The 24,501-nt window shown below is 39.2% G+C and overlaps 2 protein-coding genes across 2 annotated transcripts; one reads left to right on the forward strand and one right to left on the reverse strand.

Annotated features, from left to right (window-relative positions):
• The first annotated feature begins 262 nt into the window (after positions 1 to 262).
• On the forward strand, positions 263 to 1,667 carry LOC145789792 (uncharacterized). Its single transcript, XM_082867215.1, has 4 exons — positions 263 to 803; positions 901 to 993; positions 1,087 to 1,194; positions 1,288 to 1,667. The coding sequence occupies exons 1-4, from the start codon at positions 786 to 788 to the stop codon at positions 1,630 to 1,632; spliced, it is 564 nt and encodes a 187-aa protein (XP_082723341.1). The 5' UTR covers positions 263 to 785; the 3' UTR covers positions 1,633 to 1,667.
• A 2,644-nt stretch (positions 1,668 to 4,311) lies between these two features.
• LOC145802662 (abscisate beta-glucosyltransferase-like) lies at positions 4,312 to 5,417 on the reverse strand. Its single transcript, XM_082895435.1, has one exon. It carries the CDS (start codon positions 5,113 to 5,115, stop codon positions 4,312 to 4,314), a length of 804 nt encoding a protein of 267 aa, XP_082751561.1. The 5' UTR covers positions 5,116 to 5,417.
• Positions 5,418 to 24,501: the final 19,084 nt, after the last annotated feature.

Consider the following 24,501-nt stretch of genomic DNA (forward strand, 5'->3'; position numbering starts at 1 on the left):
ACACTGCACAACAAGATACTGGAAGGATGTAATCTACGCTCGAGCTCCAACACCTCCGCTCGAGCGTACAGGCCAAAAATCTGGGCAACTAGTTTTGGTTTCTAAACTCAACCAACCTGTAACAAACCCGCTCAACACATCCTATAACTCAAATACAAAGTAAGAAAGGATGTAAACAAGATAATAAACAACTACCAACATCCACGGACACATGTCCGGATCACTATACAACAAGGGTAAACCCGGGATCGCTATAATACAACTTGACTTTCTGTGCAGAGCTGAACTGAGTCTCAACCGACCAAAGTTCCCAACTACTAAGTTGCTAACCTGATGCATTATCTATTGAGGTCCATGTTTCACAAATCCAACTTTACATCTTACTTTTCCTCTTGCTTGATTTACACTAGATCTATTTCAATCTACAGCAGACCTTTCCAGTGTTGGAATAACATGGCAGGATTTAAACTTGACATTTTCAACCTTTTCTTTAGCTGGAATTCTCAAACGTTAAATGGGTTTCTGAAATTTGTAACTAGACTAGTTGTTGAATGGAAAGGGAATGCAGTGTAAAAAAATTGTTGTTCCAATTGATATTGTGTGCTGTTGTTGATGGTGTGAGCATACCATAGGCCTACTGGGAATTATGCTGGGCACAAAGATGGCATAGGATCACCAAGGTTGGAGAGTAAGAGACCTAAGGCAACCATACTGGAGAGAGAGAGAGAGAGAGAGAGAGAGTAGCAGTGAGGGTAAAGCCTCGCATAGGGAGAATGACCTCTTAAATGAGATACACCAAACTGGTATGTGGTATATCTCCAATTCTATATTTCTTGTAGATGAGAAATGTTTAATAATAAAAGAAACACTTTCTACTCTGACTTATGCATTTAATAATAGGTGAGATGTGGCAAGAATAAGTTGAATCGGGAGAAATTGAAAGCCCTCCACACTGCTAGCTCAAAGGCCTTCAGAAAAGTGCAATATGATGAGGTATTAATTATAGAATCTATAATTTATGTTTTGTAATTGTAATTGAACAACATAATCTATATTGAGGTTTAATATGTGCTATAAATGGCACAGCGAGACCGTGCCACTGGAGAGGAACTTGGACTTGTTGAGTTGTACAAAAAGACGCATTTTAGTGAGAAAAAAGAGGCATGGGTGCATGCTGATGCTGAGATTAGACATGTAAGACATCAATCTTTATGTACTTTCATTCCTTATTTCCTTAATAAAATGTGGATGGATACTTAATTTTATCTCAACTAATGAATATTGTAGTACAAGCTTGAAAAGCGGCAAGAGAAAGCTATTGAAGAAGGATCTTGCCCGATATCTGATGAGCAACTTTCTATTGAGGTATTTGGACAAAAAGTTGGCTACATACGCGACTTAGGGCGTGGTCGAAAACCAAGTACAACATTATCTGGAAAACTTACCCGTGCCCAACTCGAGAGGGATAATGAGGCTGCTACAAGGGAGGCTGAAGAGCAACGAAGAATCAATGAGGAGCTGGTGGGAAGAATTCAAATCTTGGAGTCTGATCGCACGGAATACAATGCCAAAGTCGACTTCTTGATGCAGCAGATCAGTCAAAGAGTACCCTCTACTGATTCTTCTTCTTAGTAAGTCATCTTTTCAGAATGTTTGAGTAATTGATATTTGTTTCATTCAATAATATGATGAATCTTAGGATATTAATATGATTGGATTGCATGTATATGCTAGTACAGGTTATACATCACTGTGCTTTTAGTATCTTCTGAATTGTTTTCTTCAAGGCAACAGCACCTGATCTGGGTCCCTTTTGATTGTTTGTGTTAAATCTTAGGATATTAATATGATTGGATTGTTTGTGTTAAATTTGGTTTTTAAGTTTTTGATGAGGTCAATGGAAATTATGCTGGAAATTAAGGTTTAGAAACTCTCTCTAAGCTGACTACATGGCAACAAGAAAAGCATACTTTTCCTCTTATCACCTCCAGATCTAGGAACTAAAGAGGAAGTGGAGAACACACTTGAACAGTTTATAAAAACAATTGTCTACTTCTCGTTTTACTGTGCCCAGCAGACACAGATAAGAGGAAAGGACTATACATTCACTTTTCTAGAAATTGTGAGTATTAACTTTCTAGAGTGATTTTATAAGATAAGATTACATTAATTTATGAGCAAGGGGGAGGACTAGTTTTGAGCTCTTTCTCTCTGAAGGAAATGGATTACATAATAATGAGTGGGCGAAGACAATTTCTGAGGATTAGTTTTGAACTCATCACAACTTGCTGCATGTATACCAGCTGTGGACCTGATTTATACCACCTTAGGGGTAAATTTAGGGACTATTTTTTAGAGGTCTCTTGCATTACTCTTTAGAATTTTTATAAGTAGACAGAATTTTTTTGAAGAACGTATCACATGAGAGACAAATAGTGGGGTGCATTTGTGTGAGGCCCACATGTATCTCACGTGGGAGTGTGGCAGGCGATTTAGAAAAATATTCTCCTTTTTGTCTATATATATATTTGCATAATTACACTTTTCATTGGAGTTATTCCTTTTACTTACTGTTCTACAAGGAATTGTTTTCACTGGAGTAATGTTTGTAATTGAACTTCAGATACTACAATCGGCACATTAAATTGCAATTTATTAAATTAATCTATTATTGGATAATTTTTAATTGGTAATCTATTTGAGAGTTTGGCCTATTCTATGCAGGTCCTGCAAGCTTGCGTTGATTTAAAGCTTGGGAGCTCTCTGCTAGATTTTGAATGCCATTTTAACGAAACCATTGAGAAGAAAATGCGATGAGTTGAGTTGTTTTGTTATGTAGGTAGATATAATTCTAATAACAATCTGTTCATTGAACAGTTGAATGCTATAAACAATGCTTATAACACTAGCCTTATAAATTGGAAATGATACTTTTGAAATCTCTGTCATATATACAATCAAGATATTACGTACTAATGAATTAGAGTATGGTATTTGTTTGTTATTGAATGCGATGAGCATTTTTTTTTTTTTTTGTGTAGTTGAATTTTAATTTGGAGATGAGTGGATGGTTTGGTGATATATATTTTCTGTTTGGTTGTTGAGAAATCAAGAAAGGAATATAAGTTGATGTTCAAATTAGTATTTTTAGAATAATTGTTACAAAATAAAAAAAAAAAAAAATTATCAAACTTTTAGAGACCAATTTTAGTTGTCTCAAAAAATATTTAATAAGCTTTTAGCCGCTACTTTTATTTGTCCCAAAAATTAAAACTTTTAACCACCATTTCCCTTTGTCCTAAAAAACTAAAACTTTTACTGGCCACTACCATTTGTTCCAAAAAATTAAAACTTTTAGACACCAATTTGTGTTGTCGCAAAAATTAGTTTCTTTGTCTCCATAACTACCACCGTTGCCTTGGACTATAAATAGACTTTTAGAGACAAATTTTGGTTGTCTCAAAATCAAAACTTTTTGCAACCACCTATTTTTGTCTCTAAAAGTCTATTTATAGTGACAAATGCAAAATTTTGTCTCTAAAAGCCATTTTTTGACTTTTTCGGACGGGCCATTTGGGACAAACTTTGTGACGGAGGAAATTTGTTGGCTAAAGTTTTTTCCAACAAATATTACACTTTTAGGAACGGAATAAATTTGTCCCTAAAAAGCTGATTTCTTGTAGTGTAGCCCCAAATTCACTTCCAAAACAAGGGCTGTTTTTGTGGCTAAAAAGATTCCACTCACATGTAAATATCTAAAAAAACACCACCACTTAACTATTATTATTATTATCATTATTACAACAATGCTACATACTATAAAAAAATATAATTTTTACAACCCTACTCACATGTGATTCGTCTAGAAAAGAAAGATAAAAAAGAAAAATAAAAAAATAAAAACACATAATTAGTCAATATCATTTTAGAGGTTATAGAGATCCTCAATTTTGAAAGTTCCAACCGTTTTTGTTACTATTATTATTTACAAAAATGCTAGAGGCCCCAAAAATTCTACCAAAAGTTTTACCAAATGTCTCACATGGGTGTGGGACCCACCTGGGACCCACATTGTGTGGGTCCCACACCCATGTGAGACATTTGGTAAAACTTTTGGTAGAATATTTGGGGTCTCTAGCATTACTCTATTATTTATTCCCAGCAATAACAATGCCGAGTTATTCAAGCGGATCCTAGTAAGTAACTAGAGACAAATTATTGAGACCTGGGATAACACTACTAAAGGTTACACACACTGACTGCTGACTCACTAGGAGTTCGATTCTGGCAAGCAAAATCTAAGGATCATAATTATTCACAGACACTTTGACGAGATTTAAGCTCGTTAATCAAAGCAATGACAGCGGCATCGGACGAGCCCCCATAGTCCATAGCTTTCTTGGCCTTCTCAGCCATCTCTCGTGCTCGCCTTCTCATCTCCACCACTTGGTCACCACCATCACCGCCAATTAGCCATTTTACTGCCTTCTCCACCTTTTCTCTAGTTACCGTCACCTTGGGATCCCAATGCAACGACACCCACTCCTCGTTCTCCACTCGAATCCCAGTCTTCAACACATCTGTAACCAGGCTTTCAATGAAAAATTGCTCCGCTGCGAGCGGCCATGTGATCATTGGAATGCCCGCTCCTATGCCCTCAATCGTTGAATTCCATCCACAGTGTGTCATGAACCCTCCAACAGCAACGTGCTCTAAGATTAGCAGCTGCGGTGCCCAACTCCTTACTATCAATCCATGCCCGGACTTCGTCATCCTCTCTTCAAATCCATCTGGAAGCATTTTATCGCCATTTTCCCCTTCTCCTCCTTCCCTCTTTTCTTTGTCTTCTTCATTGCTCTTTGAGAGATCTCTAGCCACCCAAATGAATGGGCAACCAGAAGCCTCGAGACCGTGAGCGATCTCAAGGAACTGTTTAGGAGCCATACGAACTTGGCTCCCAAAACTAACATAAATTACTGAGTTGGGTTTTTTGGTGTCAAGCCAGCTCAAAACTGTACCACCATCAATGGAGTTCTTTTCTCCCCTGTCGGCCTTTTCTTCGGCTGCTTTGTTAAAGAGATACACTGGCCCTACAAGCCATAGTTTTCTACCCATTTCATTCTTGTAATGCTCAGCATAAGTTGGCTCCAAGTCGTAAAAGCTGTTAATTATAATCCCATAGCTCTTCAGCTCGGCCTCTAGAAAGATATCCAAAAGTTGTCCCCAACCAGTTCCTTTGGTTTTAAACCAGTATGGGAGTTTAAGCTTATTAAACTTGATGTTGTCGTCGGGGAGACCCGGCAAAGCAAAGGTCTCTGTATCATAATTCACCTTTTCGTGCGGTGCGTAGCGTCGAACGCTCTCTTCACAACAGAGAGGGAACAAACCTATAACGTGAAATCATAATTTTAAGAAGGGAAAGTGTCTGGTTGTGTCAGGTCTATATCATATGTATTTGTGTAAGTTTTTATAAATATATATAAGTTATCTTACAAAATCATATAATTTTTAACAAATACACGTAAGTTATGATTTTTTAAATTTTTGTGAGATTAACTTACGTATATTTTTAAAAACTTATGCAATTTTGTAAGGTAACTTACGTATATTTATGAGAACTTACACAAGTGTATATAGTATCCGCTTGCACGAATTGCCCTTTTAAGAATATTAATTTGCAAATTGAAAATTAATCCAAAATTTTTACGCGGGTTGCTTAGGTTCAATCATTTCAAAATCAAAAGCTTATATTTTCCAAAAATATTTTTCAAAAAATTTTATTTTCTTGTTTTTCATTTTTTTTTTGTTTTTACTGAATTTTGTTTAATATTTTAAGCAAATTTTTTTTTTAATTTTTAAGACATACCTAACATAAATACATATGAAAAGTATAATTTTTGTGAAAAAAACTTTTAAAAATTCACTAAATACCAAAAATACAAAAAAAAAAATATGAGAATTCAGTATATGTATTTTTATGTATTTATTAAATTTTTTAAATATTTTTTTATAAATTTTTTATTTTTTAGATACATCTAAGTATGATGCATCTAAAAAAGTTTAAAAAATACTTAAAATTTTAAAAATATTCATTACAAACAAAAAAAAAAAAAACACAAAAAATCAGAAAACTCAATTTCTAAAAAACTTAATAAAAAAAAATTTAAACCAAACACATACATTATTGTCACGCCATATTGCTATAAATTCTGTATAAAAATAATCTTTTTCTTCATATTTAAATGACTTCCAAATGGAATGGGTTTGTCTTATAATTCTTAAAAAATAAATAAATAGATAAAAATTAGATTGACCCATATTAGACAGTATCAACCAACTGGTATCTTTCACAACAGAGAGGAAACAAACCTGTAACATGGAACAAGATCCTGGGAATGACGAGCTGAGCACAAACGTCGGCCGTCCACGGATAGAACATGTCGCTGACGAGGCAATCGGGTCGGCGTTCCCGAAGCAGTTGCTCGATAGGTTTTTCAAGCTTTGAGATGGCCGAAAAAAGCTTTTCGGACATGTCCCTGTCGAGGGCGGTGGAGAGGAGATTCTCACATCCCTCGGGCAAGCCGACCTCGGCGGTAGGTAATTTGAAGGTGTGGAAGCTAATGTCATGATGGCCTAGTAGTGATTGGTCTCTCTCTATGGACTTCTGGAAGAGCTGAGCATAGCCTGGAGTTGTGATTATGGTGACTTTAGCTCCATGAGCAGCAAAAACCCTTGCTGTGTCTATCACTGGAATCATGTGCCCTCTTGCCAATATCCATGGCAAGAAAAGCATTTCTGCTTTACCATCTTTTGATGAATCCATACAGAGAGGGAAAAGAATTAACACAGAGAGAGAGAGAGAGAGAGAGAGAGAGAGAGAGGTTGAATGTTACTTTGGTTGCTATGAAGAGCAGTGTGCGTTGTGCAAGATATTTATAACCGGTGCATGCCCGCGCGAGACTGCGATCTATCATTATATAATTAAGTGGCTTTATTATGTAACATCGTCGAAGGGTGATTTTTGAGCAATCAATTACGCTTAATTTAGTTGGTCATCTTATTTTTTTTTTAGTTTAGTTTTAAAGAGGTTATGGGTTCAATTCTCTTTAAGAGGTTGAATTAAGGAAGTGTAAATATTTAAGTGCTTTGTCAAAAGTGAGAAGATTTTCTTCCATTGATACTAATCTAATAACTAACATTTGTCGATCAAAAAATACTTTGTCAAGGGTGGAGATATTTTCTCCCATTGGTACTAATCCAATAACTAACAACTAACATTTACCGATAAAAAAATAAAAAAGATGATTTTTGAGTGTTCAACTTCTTAGAATTTAATTGAGAGATTACTCTATGTGGTTAAACGTTTTTATAAAATAATAATAATAATAATAATAATAATAATAATAAAACACAAAAAATGCACAAAAACGTATTGTGTGACTCGAATTTATTACAAGTGTAACTTACTCTACAGTTAAAGCTCATTTAAAAATTGACTATTTTAAAAAAAAATTAATTTTTTTACAAAGATATATATATATATATATATATATAGAGAGAGAGAGAGAGAATGATTTGACAATATGCAGTCAATTTTTAGCTTTTTAACTAAAAATCTATACTCTCAAACAAAGCCTTAATATAAAATGAAAAATGTTTGGGAGCATTAAAAAAAGATCACTAGAGGGAGTACTAATGATGTGGCAGTGGGCCCTGCCCACTTTCTATGTCATGTTTTTATTTATTTATTTTTTTTTGTCATTCCCAATGTATTAGTGTTATTAGTAGTGTATTTTTTAGTGGTCTAAATAATTGTTGATATAAAATATCAACTACACAATATATCTTCAAATAATGATATAAAATATAAAAATCTATACATAACTTTTACATATAATGATACGTCTCATTATGGATTCCTCATTTCAAAACAAAACATGATTAAAAACAGATTTCTTTACAATAATGGTAATGGCACATCATTTTTGTCAAAATTTGTATGAATAGAATTTTCCAATATCTTTTGTGTAGTTTTTTGTGTTATATATTTAGGAGTAATGTTAGACTAATAATTTTTTAATATTATTTTTAGTGTACTTTCTCATGTGTCAACATTGTATTAGAAATAAATATGAGTGATGTGATCCATTATACAAAAATGGTTGCTATATATTATTTATTTTTATTTTTTACATTTTTGTATCATTTGATATATGACACTATGTTATTTATTTTCATAATTTCTTAATGATAATTTCTAAATAATCTATATTTATTGATATGGGTCCTATTTTTTTGTGTGTCAAACAATAAGAAAATGAGATAAGAAACGTAATTACATATTGCTTGTTTTCACTTTTCAAAAAATACTTTTTAGAAAATTTTACTTTCTTATTTTTCGTATTTTTTTTTATTTTTTACTGAATTTTTTTAATATTTTAAGCAATTTTTTTACTTTTTAGACACACCTAACATAAATACACCTAAAAAGTAAAAAAATTGTAAAAAAAAAATCTTTTAAAAATTCACTAAATACCAAAAATATAAAAAAAAATACAAGAATTCAGCACATTTTTTATATTTTTATGTATTTATTAATTTTTTAAAATATTCTTTTACAAATTTTTTACTTTTTAAATACATCTAAGTAAGGTATATCTAAAAAAGTAAAAAAAAATGTTTAAAATTTGAAAAATATTCACTAAAAACAAAAAAATACGAAAACCAAAAAAGTCAGTTTTTAAAAAATTTAATCCAAAAAATTCAAAGCAAACACGTTGTATTTTTAATTCACTCATTCACTCAATAATGATAATGTAATAAATTAAATATGTTATAATTATTAGATTGACATTTTTATTATTAATAATTTACATGAAAGGACCCTTCAAAATAAATTAATCAAATCATTAAAATACAACCGTTGGAAATAGTACCCTCCAATTAAATATAAACCAGTGAGATAACATGGATTAATGCGTGATGGGTTAACATTGTCATTCTATTGACGGGTGGCACACGTAAAACGTATACAATTTAAATAAATAAAAATAAAAATAACTAATAAAGAAATTGGTATTATAATATATATATATATATATATTGCCTAAGTGGTAAGAGTATTGTTAATGAAATCCAAGGTATTGGGTTCAAACCAAACCTTGTTCACGCCTTTGAATTATAATTTTATATTTTAGGTTAGATAAAACTGTCACATGGCAAGACATGAAGGCTTGGACACCAAGTCTTCCCTTAGTAATAGTATAGTATAGATAGATAGATAGATAGGTAAACGTTTCCAATAGGAATCTATTCACTAATAACGGATTGTTCAAGCATCAATGATCGTATTAATAATTAGCTACCCTTTCCATCCAAAAGTAATAGTCGCTTTTGGGTGTAAGGAGAAGAAGAAAGGTTAAGGATAGGGTAATAAAGATATAAGGAATTAAATTGATAGTGTAAGTAGAATTTCTCTTTTTTTATCTTATATTTTTGTCTAAAAGTCAAAAAATTATCAAAATAGTATATTCCCAAACTTAAAAAATTGTCACAAACTTAAAAAGTCAAAATAACCTATTCCTAGAAAAAAAAAAAAAAAACTTTACTTTTTACACGCCTTTTATAAAAAATTAATTAAAATAATCAAAACAATTTTTCAAATGCTCAGATGCAAGGAATCACCTAAAAGATTTAAAAAATATAAAATTTATTAAAAATAAAATTTTATATCAAACTATGGTATTTAAAATTTTATAATATTTATAAAATAAAAATTATGTCATAGTAAAATTTTACTATTTTTTTCAAAATAATTTAATATTAAATATAAATCGTAATTAATTAATATCAATTAAAAAACATTTAATAATATAAATATGGCCTTTAATATAAGGAAAATGATATAAGAAAAAGACTGATATGATCACTTTCAATGCAGCTAACATTGACGATTTAGGCCGATCAAAAAAAAAAAGGGAGACTTACCAGCCGGTCCCATGGAAATAGGTTAATACCAGTCAAGTCTTATCCTATTTCCATTTCCATTTTTACCTCTCAATATCACACCACACGCGTGAAGCAAAGAAGCCCTCACGAGCTCTCTCCTGCGCATGTGACACACACGCGCCTTTTCAAGGGTTCTATTGCAGACGAACCTGTGAAGATTTGGAAATCATTCTGAGGCGATTTTCGATTTGGAAATCGAAACAAACGAAGAGATTTTCGGCCAATCTCCCATCGTTTCCAAAGAAATTGGCAATTGTTTTCATACCTGTACGGGGAGGAAATAATTCTCCTCGTATAATCCTGTTGACCAAGTCCACGCTTCTCCGTACGACGTCGCTTTATCACCTGAAAACACAAACGTGAGCTAGCCGGCGGGTGTGTGCCGGAAACCTCTCCGATGCCTAAGTCAGTAAGCTTGACAAATAGACAAAGTTTTATGTTCTCAAAAAGGTTGGGTTCAATTACCTCCTCCAAGGTGATGCTTGTGGGCTTTTATAAGTTTTCCGTGGCACAATCCTAGTAGGACTTGTACTTCTCCATGCAGAGTCCTCCTAGGATTCATTCTCCTAAGGATAATGCTTATCCTTTTACACCCTCCCCCACTGCTTAAACCAAGTGGGATGGTTTTCTTTATGGCCGAACTTCCATTCGACCGAAGTAAGAATGGCTATGCCGAGCCACAAAGTAGGCCATACTAACAATAGTTCGGTTCTTCTTCATGCTACACCATATCCTGGTTCTCTCATACATGAACCGTGGTGTGTTTGGACCGATCCACTGAGTAACAACCTTATAACCGACCTATCTCGAATTCAATCATGACCGGACTACCTTTTGAGACCGGACTAACTCAAGTTGTCAAAACCGAAGCAGCTTTACATTCCTTTAGCCGAAGTAAGTCAATCATCTCCGCAGAGCCGAAGTAAATCTATCGTTCTTGAGCCGGAGTCACTTCAACAGCTCGGGCCAGCGTGACTTTTATCTCTTTTGGGCCGCAGTAACATTTCGGCCTTTTACCCAGTCCTTGGCATTTTGGGCCACCAAGTCCATCTCACAGCTCGGCCCAATTTTTACCAAAAATTACCCTCTCAATTGCCCCTTAATTCCATCTGCATGGCATGATTGGGATTATCAGTCTATCAACCGAGCTGGCGTCGTTTTAAGCTTTTCCAGCCGAGCTAAGAATACTTTAGCCTCTCCAGCCGAGCTAAAAACTCTCGAACTTTTAAGCCGAGCTAATTTCACTCCGGGCTCCGTTCTGCCCGGTCAAAAATGTCTCTTCAATCATAGCGTCTGTAACGCTTCCCATTCCAGTGACACGTGGCAAGCTCTGATTGGCTAGGAGCAGCTGTCACGCCGCTCTCATAGTACGAAACTTTTGAACAGTTCCCGCCCTTTCTCTCTCCTTCCACAAAACGATCATTCTACCTTTGAACCATTCACCTTCTTCTCTCTCTGTGCCTCTGCTTCTCCAGCCTCTGAGCCTCCTGAGCCTGTGTTCTTCGCTGGTTCCGTTGCTCCTGCCCTCTGCTTCATCTTTTCCTGGTAAACGATCCTTTTTCCTTTCCTTTGTTTTGCTTTCATATTCTGTTTTCCACGCTCTGCTTGCTTTTGCAAAACATTTTTCTTCCAGCTCTATTTTACTTTAGTACTTTCATGGAAAAAATCAGTAAAGCCCATGACTATATGTCATATACCCTAGAGAAAACTCGATTTTGATCCAGAATCACGTCCCAACCGAACTAGGATACTGTTTGTGTTATGTATGTAGATAGATTCAGAAAATAACCGAACTAGAACTTGTAGGAATATCAGTAGTTTCTTCTGAACCACTCTAGCCAAGATAAGATCACCGAACAAACGTGCACGTACCGAACTAGGTACTTCGGTCTATAACCGAGGTAAGCTTTTGGGGCCAAGCCGGCTTTCTTAGTTCTTAAACCGAACTCAGAAAGCCGCCCCTAGGGGCTCAACCGAAGTAACTTTCCTCACACTGCAACCGATTTAGGCCTTGGGACTAAACCAGCTTTCTTAGTTTTTTAGACCGAACTCAGAAAGCTGCCCCTAGACGTTAAACCGGTCTATCGAGCAACCTGCTCAAACCGAGCTACCAGACCTTCTGATGAATGAACCAGTACTTTGAGGCCGAAGTAGGGCTTTTATACCTTGCTTTTAAATTGTAGCACGGTCCATTGATCAGTGCTTTAACCCCCTCTGTTTTTTTTACTTTGCAGACTTAGGTTACCCAGGCACTCCTGCGTGCGCTCAACCGAGCTTCTGAGCACGATTATCGCACCGAAATAACTTATTTGTTAAATTATACAACAAATGGGCAAGTATAGGTATTTAGTTGAGACCCCTGGTGGGATGGCCGAATTCAGGAAGGACTATGATATACCGGATGACGTTCATTTGACTTTAGCGAAAAAGGACGTCATTCCATAGGACAACGAAGGTTTCGTTCCTTTTACTCTTCAATCCATAATAGAGACCGGACTACGGTTTCCTGTACAACCGTTGATCTGTGAGTTCCTTAGGCAAACTAGGTTATGCCCCACCCAACTGTCCACCAATACATACCGTATTATTATGGGAATAGCCGCACTAAACCACCAAACCGGTTTAAACCTCGGCCTTGCCGAAATATTCCATCAATATTCCATCGGCTCAAAAGATACTGGGTGGGTCTATTACCTTAGGATCCGCCGCCGCCGAGAGAAGATTGTTAAGCACACACCGGACAAAGACCTTAATGATGATGACTTCTTCTGGGTCTCTGGGAATTTTGAGGATTTTCAAGCCCAAATTCCTGGCCGACCTATAAATTGGAAAAAGGGAGAGCCTGGTAATTTAACTTCGGTCTTGTTCCTTGTATGTTATCTCGGCTTTTTTAGTCTATTGACCGAACTAACACTCCTCTTTTTTTGCAGATTTCGCCCATCTTCATTCCTTATATAGTTATCCAAACCTTGCAATTTTGCGAGCCGCACTATGGATTAAAGAAAGAAGTTGGGCTAAGCTTCTGAACTTTGAGCCGACCTACCGGTACAGCGGTCGCCGAAAAGCAAGGGTAACCGATTTCCTTCTTGAGGAAGCACCAGAACCGGACCCAACTTTGCCCGAAATAAGACTTGTTCCATTAACTACTGAGGAAGAAATGGCAAAGAAGAGCAGAGTCAGGGCCCTTCTAACTGCATCAACCAGAGCCGAAGTACAGCCATCCATCGAGGTGCAGCCTGCCGTTGTGGCCCTCTCTTCTCAGCAGCCTTCTTCATCTCGCCCTTCCAAACGCGCCCGAAATACATCGACCGAACAGCAACTAGTCGATGAGGTTGAATCCATCCCCCAGAGTCCTCAACCTTCCCCCCAACCGGAGCAAACTGACCGACCTGAATCTCCGAAGTGGGCTCCGCCGCTGACCTTCAACGACCAAGATATCAAAGCTACTGACTCGGTCGTGGCTGAGAAAGATCACCAATTGGCCTTTAACTTGGCCAAAAGTGTGTGCCTCCCCAAGGACATGGAGCACCACTTAAAGCAATTGAACACCGAAATGAAGTCAATTCGGTCTGCATCCAAGTCCATGATTTTGGTAAGTAGCTCTGTCCATTTTTTCTTGTTTGAAGTTTCCCACTTTTACTTCGGCTTAAGAGAAGTCTTCTTTTTGTCAGGCCTTGCAGAAGAACAACATCACTTATAAGAAAGTCCAAGAACTCCGCAAAACCACAAGGCAGGCGATGGCGGAAGCCGAAGCAAAGGCGGCCGAACTAGTAGAAGCCGAAAAGAGAATGGCCGAGCTTCAAGCAGAGAACGGTCGACTTGCCGATCTGGTTAGTTCGGCTGAAGCGGAGAGGCAAAAAGCGGCCATCGTTATGAAGGACAAGTATCTGCGGGAGTTGTTGAAGCTTGAGAAGAGAAAAGATGCCGAAATAAGTGAACTAAGAAAGAACATGGAGGCGGCCGAAAAGGAGGGGTACAAGCAAGGTTACAAGGAGGCAGAGGAGGCCTATGTCAAGCAATGCGACGCCGCCAAGGAGCTTTTCTTCAAGTGTGGCTGGAGGGCGGCTGTGGAGAAGCTCAGTCATGATCAACAGACCGAGGTCTTCGACCCTCCAGCTTATTTTATACCGAAGTCCCTTGCGGCGTATGCAGACGCCTTGCAACAAGAGTTTCTGGAGGACTCAGACACTGATGACTCCTCTGCTCCTGAAGACATTCCGGTTGTTGGTGCCGACCCATCACTTCGGTTGGAACCCATGGTAGAGGACCTTCCTATCGAGCAGCCGAATGAAAATGTGGTTCCAACCGAAGGAATCCTGGCAGCCGAGAGTGAGCTTCCTCTTGAAACCGGTCTTCAAGTTGGTGATGATGCGGCTTTAGACGCCGAGATAGATGAACTTTTCTCTTAATTTTGTACTCTTTTCTTTGTAACCGAACTAAGCCCCTTTGTAATGACCTTTCTTGCAATGAAAATTTTACGCAACTCTTATTCCGGTTGTGTTATGTATGCCTGTATTTTGTAATGTCATCTATTACTTCAATTGTTATTTCGGTTTAGGCTGGTTAAAATATGCTTACTAGCCAACCACTCCTTAGCCGATATAATCACTTCGGCTGAGGAGTACAAAGTGTTGGTTCGTTCCAGCCAACTATTCTTCAGCCATACACTTACTTCGGCTGAAGAGTAACAAGTGTTGGTTTATTCCAGCCAACCACTCTTCAGCCATATACTTACTTTGGCTGAAGAGTAACAGGAGTTGGTTTATTCCAGCCAACCACTCTTCAGCCATATACTTACTTTGGCTGAAGAGTAACAGGAGTTGGTTTATTCCAGCCAACCACTCTTCAGCCATACACTTACTTCGGCTGCAGAGTAACAAGAGTTGGTTTATTCCAGCCAACCACTCTTCAGCCATACACTTACTTCGGCTGGAGAGTAACAAGAGTTGGTTTATTCCAGCCAACCACTCTTCAGCCATACACTTACTTCGGCTGAAGAGTAACAAGAGTTGGTTTATTCCAGCCAACCACTCTTCAGCCATACACTTACTTCGGCTGAAGAGTAACTAGAGTTGGTTTATTCCAGCCAACCACTCTTCAGCCATACACTTACTTCGGCTGAAGAGTAACAAGAGTTGGTTTATTCCAGCCAACCACTCTTCAGCCATACACTTACTTCGGCTGATGAGTAACAAGAGTTGGTTTATTCCAGCCAACCACTCTTCAGCCATACACTTACTTCGGCTGAAGAGTAACAAGTGTTGGTTTATTCCAGCCAACTATTGAAGTTAGTTTTTCCAGCTAACTTATAGTATTTGGTTATTCCGACCAAATGTCCTGCAGCCTGGATCCTTATCCTGGGCTTAGGAAGGGTGTTGGTTTAATCCAGCCAACCTCTAAGTTAGTTTTTCCAGCTAACTTAGAATAGAATGCTTGCAATATACTTAGTCTTTCAAGCTAACTTTTACAAAGAATAATTCGTGCTAAAAAGAATTACTCATTTTATTGAAGGAAGAGAAAAGTACATATGTTTGGAAAAGAAAAAGCTAAAAGTAAAATAACTTGAGATTGGCCGTATTCCATGGCCTAGGGATTGCCTTGCCATCCTTGTCTTCTAGGTGGTATGCCCCTTTGCCTGCTAAACCAACCACCTTATAAGGACCTTCCCAATTTGGGCCTAACTTGCCGTCTCCTGGGATCAAGGTGTTTCCCATTACTTTGCGCAGTACCCAATCCCCAATCTTGAATTGTCTTGGATGCACCTTTTTGCTGTATTTTCTGATTAACTCTCGTTGGTATGAGGCGATGTGGACTAACGCTCTTTCTCTTCTTTCTTCTGCAAGGTTGAGTTCTAAGGCTATGGCTTCTCCATTTAAGTCTGGATCAAAATTTTCGCTTCGAATTGTGGGGAGGCCAACTTCTAGTGGGATTACTGCTTCCATTCCATAGGCTAAGGAGAATGGTGTTTCTCCAGTTGATCGCCGAGGCGTGGTGCGGTAAGCCCATAAGACGTGAGGAAGTTCATCTGCCCACTTACCTTTTGCTTTCTCTAGCCTTTTCTTTAGTCCATCCAAGACGACTTTATTTGATGCTTCAGCCTGCCCATTTGCTTGAGGATATGCCGGTGTGGAATTGTAGAACTCTATCTTGTATTCTTCACAAAAGCTTCTAAAGATTCTGCCGTCGAACTGAGTTCCATTGTCTGAGATCAGTGCTTTTGGTATGCCAAACCGAGTGATAATATTCTGCCAAACAAACTTCTTCACATCTTTTTCTTTGATTGACGCCAATGCTTCTGCTTCCACCCACTTTGTGAAGTAGTCTGTTGCTGCGAGAAAGAATTTTCTGCCCCCGGGTGCTGTTGGAAGTGGTCCTACTATGTCTAAGCCCCACATTGCGAAAGGCCATGGGCTAGTTAAGGGTAGGAGTTCTCTTGCTGGTTGATGTATTTGGTGAGCGAATTTCTGGCATTTTTCACACTTCTTCACATATTTCTCTGAGTCTGCTTGCATATATGGCCACCAATATCCTTGCGAAATAGCCCTGTAAGCGAGCGACCTTCCCCCTTGATGACTTCCACATACCCCTTCGTGTATTTCGAACAGGAATGCTTCTACTTTGCTGGGATGAACGCACTTGAGGTAAGGCCCAGAGAATGACTTCTTGTATAATGCCAAAGATGGAGATAGCCAAAATCGCTGCGACTTTGCCCTTATTTTGTTGGCTTCTTTTTTCTCTTCTGGTAGGATGCCGTCTTTTAGGAACAGGATGATGGGATCCATCCAAGAAGGGCCTAATTCTGTGCAACATACTTCTTCTGCTTCGGGGTCTTCTATGCTTGGTCTTGGTAAGAAGTCGATGAGTAATGGATGAGGGATTGATGTATCTGCCATTGAGGCCAGGCCTGCTAGCTCATCCGCTCGGCTGTTTTCCTCCCTGCCAATTTGTTCTATCCTTACCACATCAAACTTCTTGATCTCTGTTCTGACTAACTCTTGGTACTTGGCCATTCTGTCGTCCTTTGCTTCGTATTCGCCAGTAATTTGGTTTACCACCAGCAGAGAGTCACTGTACACCATTAGTTCGGTTGCTTTCATGAAGTGTGCCGACTTGAGTCCTACGAGAAGCGCCTCATACTCCGCTTCATTGTTGGATGCTGGGAAGCCAAGGTTGATTGCTTGCTCTATAACCAGGCCGTCTGGAGAGATGAGGACTATGCCAAGCCCTGCACCATGTCGGTTGGATGCTCCATCCACAAAGAGCTTCCACATCTCTCCGACGAATAGTTTCCAGCAAGTGGAAGGATCAGACGATGCCGTGGGGTCAAGGATGGTGTTTTCTTCAAAGTCCATATTGGCTGTCTGCCCTTCGTCCTCTGTTTGAACTGCTGGTGAGCCTTTGTTCGTTGCTTCCTTGTTGTCATTAGTATGGTCTGCCTTGGTGTTTGATTGACTACCTTCTGCTAGGGGTTGCGCTATTCCGGCGTCAACTTCTGTCCCTAGTTCGGTTGTGTCAGTTAGGTCGACTAGGCAGATATGATGACTTCCAGGAGTAAACTCTGCGATGAAGTCTGCCAAAGATTGGGCTTTTATTGCTGTCTTGGGTTGGAACTTGATGTCGAATTGCCCCAACTCTACTGCCCACTTCAAAATTCGCCCACTAAAGTTCGCCCTTTCAAACAGAGCTTTTAGTGGAAAGGCCGTGAGGACGACTATGGTGTGGGCATGAAAGTAGTGCGCCAATTTTCTGGATGCCATCATTAATGCTAATGCTAGTTTTTCCAAGGGCAAGTACCTTGTTTCGGCTCCCAACAATGTCTTGCTGACATAAAAGATGGGCAAGTGTTGTATTCCTTCTGCACGAACCAACACTGCGCTGACTGCGTGCTGAGAGACTGCCAGGTACAAAAAGAGTTCTTCACCAGGTACTGGAGTAACAAGTAGTGGTGGGGAAGACATGTACTCCTTCAAGCTTTCCAGAGCTCGGTCGCATTCTTCATCCCACTCAAACTTGGCCTTTAAAGCTTGAAAGAATGGTCGTAGTCTGTCTGATGACCTGCTTATGAACCGGTTGAGTGAAGCCGCCATGCCAGTGAGATGCTGCACTTCTTTGACTGAGTTTGGTCTCTCCAGCTCCTGGATTGCTTTAATCTGAGAGGGGTCTGCTTCTATACCTCGGTTGGTTACCAGGAAGCCCAAGAATTTACCAGATCCAACTCCGAATGCGCATTTGGACGCATTGAGGCGCAACTTGTGTTTCTTCAGGATCTGGAACATCTCGCCTAGATCTTTAAGATGGTCATTCTCATCCTTGCTCTTGACCACCATGTCGTCGATGTAAGCCTCCATTGTTCTGCCTAACAATGGTTCAAACATCTTGGTGACCATCCGTTGGAATGTCGCCCCTGCGTTCTTTAGGCCAAAGGGCATGACCTTGTAGCAATATAACCCCCTTGGTGTTGTGAAGGATGTGACCTCCTGGTCTGGTTCGTGCATGGCGATCTGGTGGTAGCCTCTGTATGCATCCAGAAAGCTAAGTCGGTTATGCCCTGCCGTTAAGTCCACCAGTTGATCTATCCTTGGTAGAGGAAAGCTATCTTTCGGGCACGCCTTGTTGACTGTTTTGTAGTCGACGCAGACACGCCATTTACCATTCTTTTTTGGCACTACGACTGTGTTGGAGATCCATCTTGGGTAGTGCACTTCCCTTATTGCTCCTGCCTCCAGCAGGTTGCCTACCTCTTCTGCCACTATTTCGGCGTGGTGGAGTGCCGATCTGCGTGTGCGTTGAATGACAGGTCTGGCGGATGGGTGGACATTGAGTTGGTGACTGATGAAGTTTGGATCAATGCCTGGCATGTCGTAAGGTGTCCAGGCAAACACTTCGATATTAGAGGTCAAGAATTCCAAGACCTCTAATCTCTCAGTGCTGGACAACGATGAGCCAAGCAAGAAGAACTTATCCGGGTTCTTCTCATCTATTTTTACCTCCACCAAGTCCTCCACCGCTTTCTGATCAGCCTCTTTGCCGACGTCCGCGAATAGTTCATTACTCTCTGGTTCTTCCACCGAATGAACGTATCCTTTGGCAGCTCGGCTTCCATTTGCTGTGGCGAAGCACTGTTTTGACATGATCTGATCGCCATAGACTTCTTCAATTATACCGGTGTCATTGGGAAACCGCATTACCTGATGGTATGATGACGCTACCGAACGCATGGCATGCAGCCATGTTCTGCCCAGGATGATGTTGTAGGTGGAGGGGACCTTCAATACCCAGAACTCCACTTGTTTTTTTACACTCCCTGCTCTGACTGGAAGGATTATTTTGCCGACAGGCCACTCTGGCATGGAGTTGAATCCAATCAGGGGAGAAACTGCAGGTGCCAGGTCTTTGTCTTGCAGCTTTAGTTGCTTGAATGTGTCGTAATACATGATCTCACATGAACTACCCTGGTCAATCAGAATCCGCTTGACGTCAAAATCCTTGACTCGGAGAGTGACAACCAGGGCATCATTATGGGGGCAGTAAATTCGTTCCAAGTCCTTATCCGAAAAGGACATGACGTTTGTTGCCTCTGTCCTCCCCTTCTTGATGGTAGGTTGGGCACTTAATACTTCCCTGAAGTGCTCAGCCTTCTTGATTGAACCTCTGAGCTCGCATACACGCTCAGGTTCAAAGACTCCATGTATTACACTGATGATGCCATGTGGTGGGGCGTCAATTGGCATTCTGTTGGGATGATTATTATGATCTTGGGGGGCTGGTTGCGTCCCTCCTTCAATGTATTCGTCCAAGTGGTCTGCTGCCACCAATTCTTCCAAGTGCTGTCTTAGTGGCATGCAATTCTCAGTTCGGTGCCCCTTTTCTTTGTGGAAGGTGCACCGTGATCTGTCATCGTAATTTTTCTGACCTTCCCCTAGCTTGGATGGCCACTTGACAAAAGGCTTGTCTTTTATTTCGCTCAGAATCCGATATATTGGTTTTTTGAACACCGTTGTTATGGCAGTGCGGATTCTCAACCATCTTTTGTCTGGGTCTTCTCCGTTATCTCGTCTGCCACGCCCGTTTTTATTCTGTCGATCTACTGTATTGACCTTTGCTGAGGTCTTCTTTTCTGGTACTGTGGTTGTACTAGTTTTTGCTTTTGCATGTGCGCCATCCTCTTCTACCCTGATGTGCTGATGCACTCTTTCCATCAGGGCCTCTTTGGTGAGGGGTGGCGTCATGGTAATCGAATCCCTTAGTCTGTTCCCTACTGGAAGGCCTCTTTTATATTGCGCAATGGCTAGATTGGTGGGGCAGTCTCCAATCTGGTTGAAAGTCTCCCAGTAGCGACTGTTGTAAGATCTGAGGGTCTCTTTTTCACCCATGTCGATGGAGAGTAACTGGTCTATCTCCACCGGTGTTTTAGTATTTGTTCGAAACCTCGTTACGAACGCTTCTGCTAATTGGGCCCAGGAGGCTATGCTGCCCTCTGGGAGCTTTTCGAACCAAGTCAAGCCTAGGTCGCCAAGACTTGACGGGAAGAGTATGCACATTAAGGCCTCGTTTCGCCTGTACACAGCCATGACTTGGCGAAAGTGGCTCAGGTGTGAATACGGGTCCGTCTTCCCTTCATATGTATTGAATTTCGGCTGAAGGAAGCCTGATGGTAGGGGCGCGTTTTCGATCGCTGGGACAAACGGCGAAGTCTGTAGTCTTGCCAACGCCTTGTCCGTTGGTTCGTAGGCCGGTCGCGGTACTGGCATTCCAACCTCGACGCTTCCATGCGTCCGAGGAGCCAACCGTTGTAAGGCCGAAACTCGGTGTGGATCCCTTGCCCTAGCATCCTCCTTGCATCGTGCTTTTTCTTCGAGCACGGTTCGTAAGTCGGATGACCTGGGCAGCTCCGTTTGTCTAGATCTGGTTTGGTGTGAATGTGAAGGCCAATACGTGCTTCCTTCAGTGTATGATCTTTCGGATCTCGTCCTCTCAGACCTGGAGTGACGAGTCCTTGAAGATAAGGAGTGAGTGTCGCCTGTCCTGAGGCTTCTGCTCTCTCCATGGGAGGGTGTAGTATTCCTACTACGATTCTCTGAGTGGCGAGGGGGCGTCTTGTGCTTGCGCCCCTCTCCTGTCGCCACATCTTTAGTCTTCATCTGGCGTTTCAATGCTTCCATGTCCGCCGCCATCTTCCGAATTAGTTCATCTTGTTCCTTTACGCGATCTTCCAGGGCTTGAGGATCAATCCTCCTCATTTGCCTGTCGGGACTTTGAGAGTGACGAGGGCTGCTATTCCGCCTTCCCCTGCCACTCCTCCTGGAGTTATGTTGTTGGGGCTCCAAATCTGCCATAGGAGGGACAGAGGGTAATCCTTCACGCCTTGCGCCCCCGTCTGGAGTTAGCCCGTCGACGGCGGACTGCGGCAAGTCTTCAATGTGTGCCATTGAATGAGAAAAGGAGAAGCTTAGTCAAGAGGTTTTTGTTCTTTGTCTGTTCTTCCCACAGACGGCGCCAATTGTACGGGGAGGAAATAATTCTCCTCGTATAATCCTGTTGACCAAGTCCACGCTCCTCCGTACGACGTCGCTTTATCACCTGAAAACACAAACGTGAGCTAGCCGGCGGGTGTGTGCCGGAAACCTCTCCGATGCCTAAGTCAGTAAGCTTGACAAATAGACAAAGTTTTATGTTCTCAAAAAGGTTGGGTTCAATTACCTCCTCCAAGGTGATGCTTGTGGGCTTTTATAAGTTTTCCGTGGCACAATCCTAGTAGGACTTGTACTTCTCCATGCAGAGTCCTCCTAGGATTCATTCTCCTAAGGATAATGCTTATCCTTTTACACCCTCCCCCACTGCTTAAACCAAGTGGGATGGTTTTCTTTATGGCCGAACTTCCATTCGACCGAAGTAAGAATGGCTATGCCGAGCCACAAAGTAGGCCATACTAACAGTAGTTCGGTTCTTCTTCATGCTACACCATATCCTGGTTCTCTCATACATGAACCGTGGTGTGTTTGGACCGATCCACTGAGTAACAACCTTATAACCGACCTATCTCGAATTCAATCATGACCGGACTACCTTTTGAGACCGGACTAACTCAAGTTGTCAAAACCGAAGCAGCTTTACATTCCTTTAGCCGAAGTAAGTCAATCATCTCCGCAGAGCCGAAGTAAATCTATCGTTCTTGAGCCGGAGTCACTTCAACAGCTCGGGCCGGCGTGACTTTTATCTCTTTTGAGCCGCAGTAACATTTCGGCCTTTTACCCAGTCCTTGGCATTTTGGGCCACCAAGTCCATCTCACAGCTCGGCCCAATTTTTACCAAAAATTACCCTCTCAATACTGATTCTAAACAGATCCCCAACAAATCTTCCACCGTTTCAATCTATATTCTGATTCGGACATCTACTCTCCCTGTTTAGTTCATCTTCAACAAACATGCACACCAAACGTGAGTCGTACTCATCTTCCCTTCTTCTTTCATAACTATAATTAAGTGATAAAATTCGACTTAAAGCTATTTGCAATGTGTATCATACAGTATTAATTTATTAGTGATATTCAACTTCATAATAATCATATCTTCATGTTCATTTGCTACACAATGATGGATTTGTTTACTTTTGCTAATTCAGTGATAAAATTTGCTATACAATGACAGATTTGCTTACTTTGCCTAATTCAATGATAAAACTTGCAATAAGAATGATAGATTTGCTTAATTTTTCTAATTGAGTGATAACATTTGCTATACAATGACGAATTTCCATACTTTGCCTAATTCAGTGATAAAAATTGTTATAATATTGATAGATTTACTTAATTTGCTTAATTGAGTGATAAAATTTGTCATAATGATGGATTTGCTTCCCTTCTTCTTTCATAACTATAATTAAGTGATAAAATTCGACTTGAAGCTATTTTCAATGTGTACATACGATATTAATTTATCAATGATATTCAACTTCATAATAATCATATTTTCATGTTCATTTGCTATACAATGATGGATTTGCTTACTTTTGCTAATTCAGTGATAAAATTTGCTATACAATGATAGATTTGCTTACTTTGCCTAATTTAGTAATAAAATTTGCTATAACATTAACAAAAGGAGCTGACCATGCAACCTATGTCTATTTAAATGACATTAACAAAATATTGAAGGGTGAAGATTTGACAGGCATTGTAAATTGAATTTGCAACTCATTAAAATAACATTTCAGTTTTTTATTTATATTAATTCCTTGTTTTGTTTTTTGTTTTCAACACATGTAATAGACTCATACGCAGAACACTTGCTTGTACAAAAATAAGGAACAACATCATTCATATTCATTTCAAGTTACCATGTAAGTAATACATAGTATTTGTCATTTTTTTTCAGATATTTATGTATTGTTTAATGAAAAAAATTCTTTGTGATCTTTACGGCATCTCATCTATGCTAGGAAATTATTCAAGAAATAGGTTTTATTAGTGTATAACCTCTGTTTGCTTTAATTGAGTAATAAATTTTGCAATGCTGTGATAAATTTTGATATGGAGTGATAAAATTTTGATCACAGTGACAAATTTACTTAATTTTGTGGTAGTAAATATTTAAGCCTTTCTGTTTATGTTGTGTGGTTAAGTTCATTGTTGTGATTTTATAATACTTTGTTTACTTAATTAAGTTAAAAACAAAGTATTATAATTGATATTATAATACAAGCACTTCAATTTATCACTATAAATTGCATACTTGCCACCTATTTAATTTGAAAAAGTTTAGATTAACATTATTTTTTTTATTTATATTAGTTAGCACTTGTTGACAACAAAAGATGAGGAAGCAACAAAGAGAATGTTGAACAAGTTGATGCCTGAAACCATGAAAGGAAGATACCTTCTCTTCTCAATCCACCAAAATTTTCACTGAACAATACTTGTCCTTGACATTGAAGAAGGTTCATGGAAATTCTACGATTCCATGAGACCAAGGGGTGCAATGCATAAAGATCCATATTTCAATGCCGCAAATGAAGTGGTAAAAATGTTTTTACTATCAAACTTATCATTAATCCAATACATCAATTCTGATGCATGCTCAATTATACATCAAAAATTTATACAGTGATATATTTTATCATTCTTTAAATCCATAGTTTGTCATTAATTGTTTCAACTGACTTTCTAATAGAACAATTATACAAATCTATATGTTGTAGGGAAAGATTATTGACAAGTACATAAAGGAAGAGAAGCCAACTCTCATCGCCCCTAATAAATTTCAACAAGAGACGGAGAAAGTCATCAACAACCCACAATAAGAAGACACTTCGTAAGTTGATCAATAACAAAACACTCTTATAAAAAAAATGCAACGAAACCAAATTATAATATTTTGTTTTCAAAATGTTTTTACAGGCTTGATTATGGAATCATTGTTTGCTATATCATGAGGCAATATGATTCCAGCAACAACATAATGTCTACTTTTTCTAAAGAAGAATGCAATCAATTG

This window comes from Camellia sinensis, chromosome 1 (genome assembly GCF_055761805.1).
Source record: "Camellia sinensis isolate YWXY chromosome 1, ASM5576180v1, whole genome shotgun sequence".
NCBI classification, from domain to species: domain Eukaryota; kingdom Viridiplantae; phylum Streptophyta; class Magnoliopsida; order Ericales; family Theaceae; genus Camellia; species Camellia sinensis.

Bases quoted from the DNA above. Each gene is read 5' to 3' on its own strand.
- LOC145789792 (XM_082867215.1), top strand. The intron at 994-1,086 runs GTATTAATTATA...TAAATGGCACAG, and splicing joins GAAAAGTGCAATATGATGAG to CGAGACCGTGCCACTGGAGA. The intron at 1,195-1,287 runs GTAAGACATCAA...TGAATATTGTAG, and splicing joins CTGATGCTGAGATTAGACAT to TACAAGCTTGAAAAGCGGCA.
- LOC145802662 (XM_082895435.1), bottom strand. From the start codon at position 5,115: ATGGGTAGAAAACTATGGCTTGTAGGGCCAGTGTATCTCTTTAACAAA.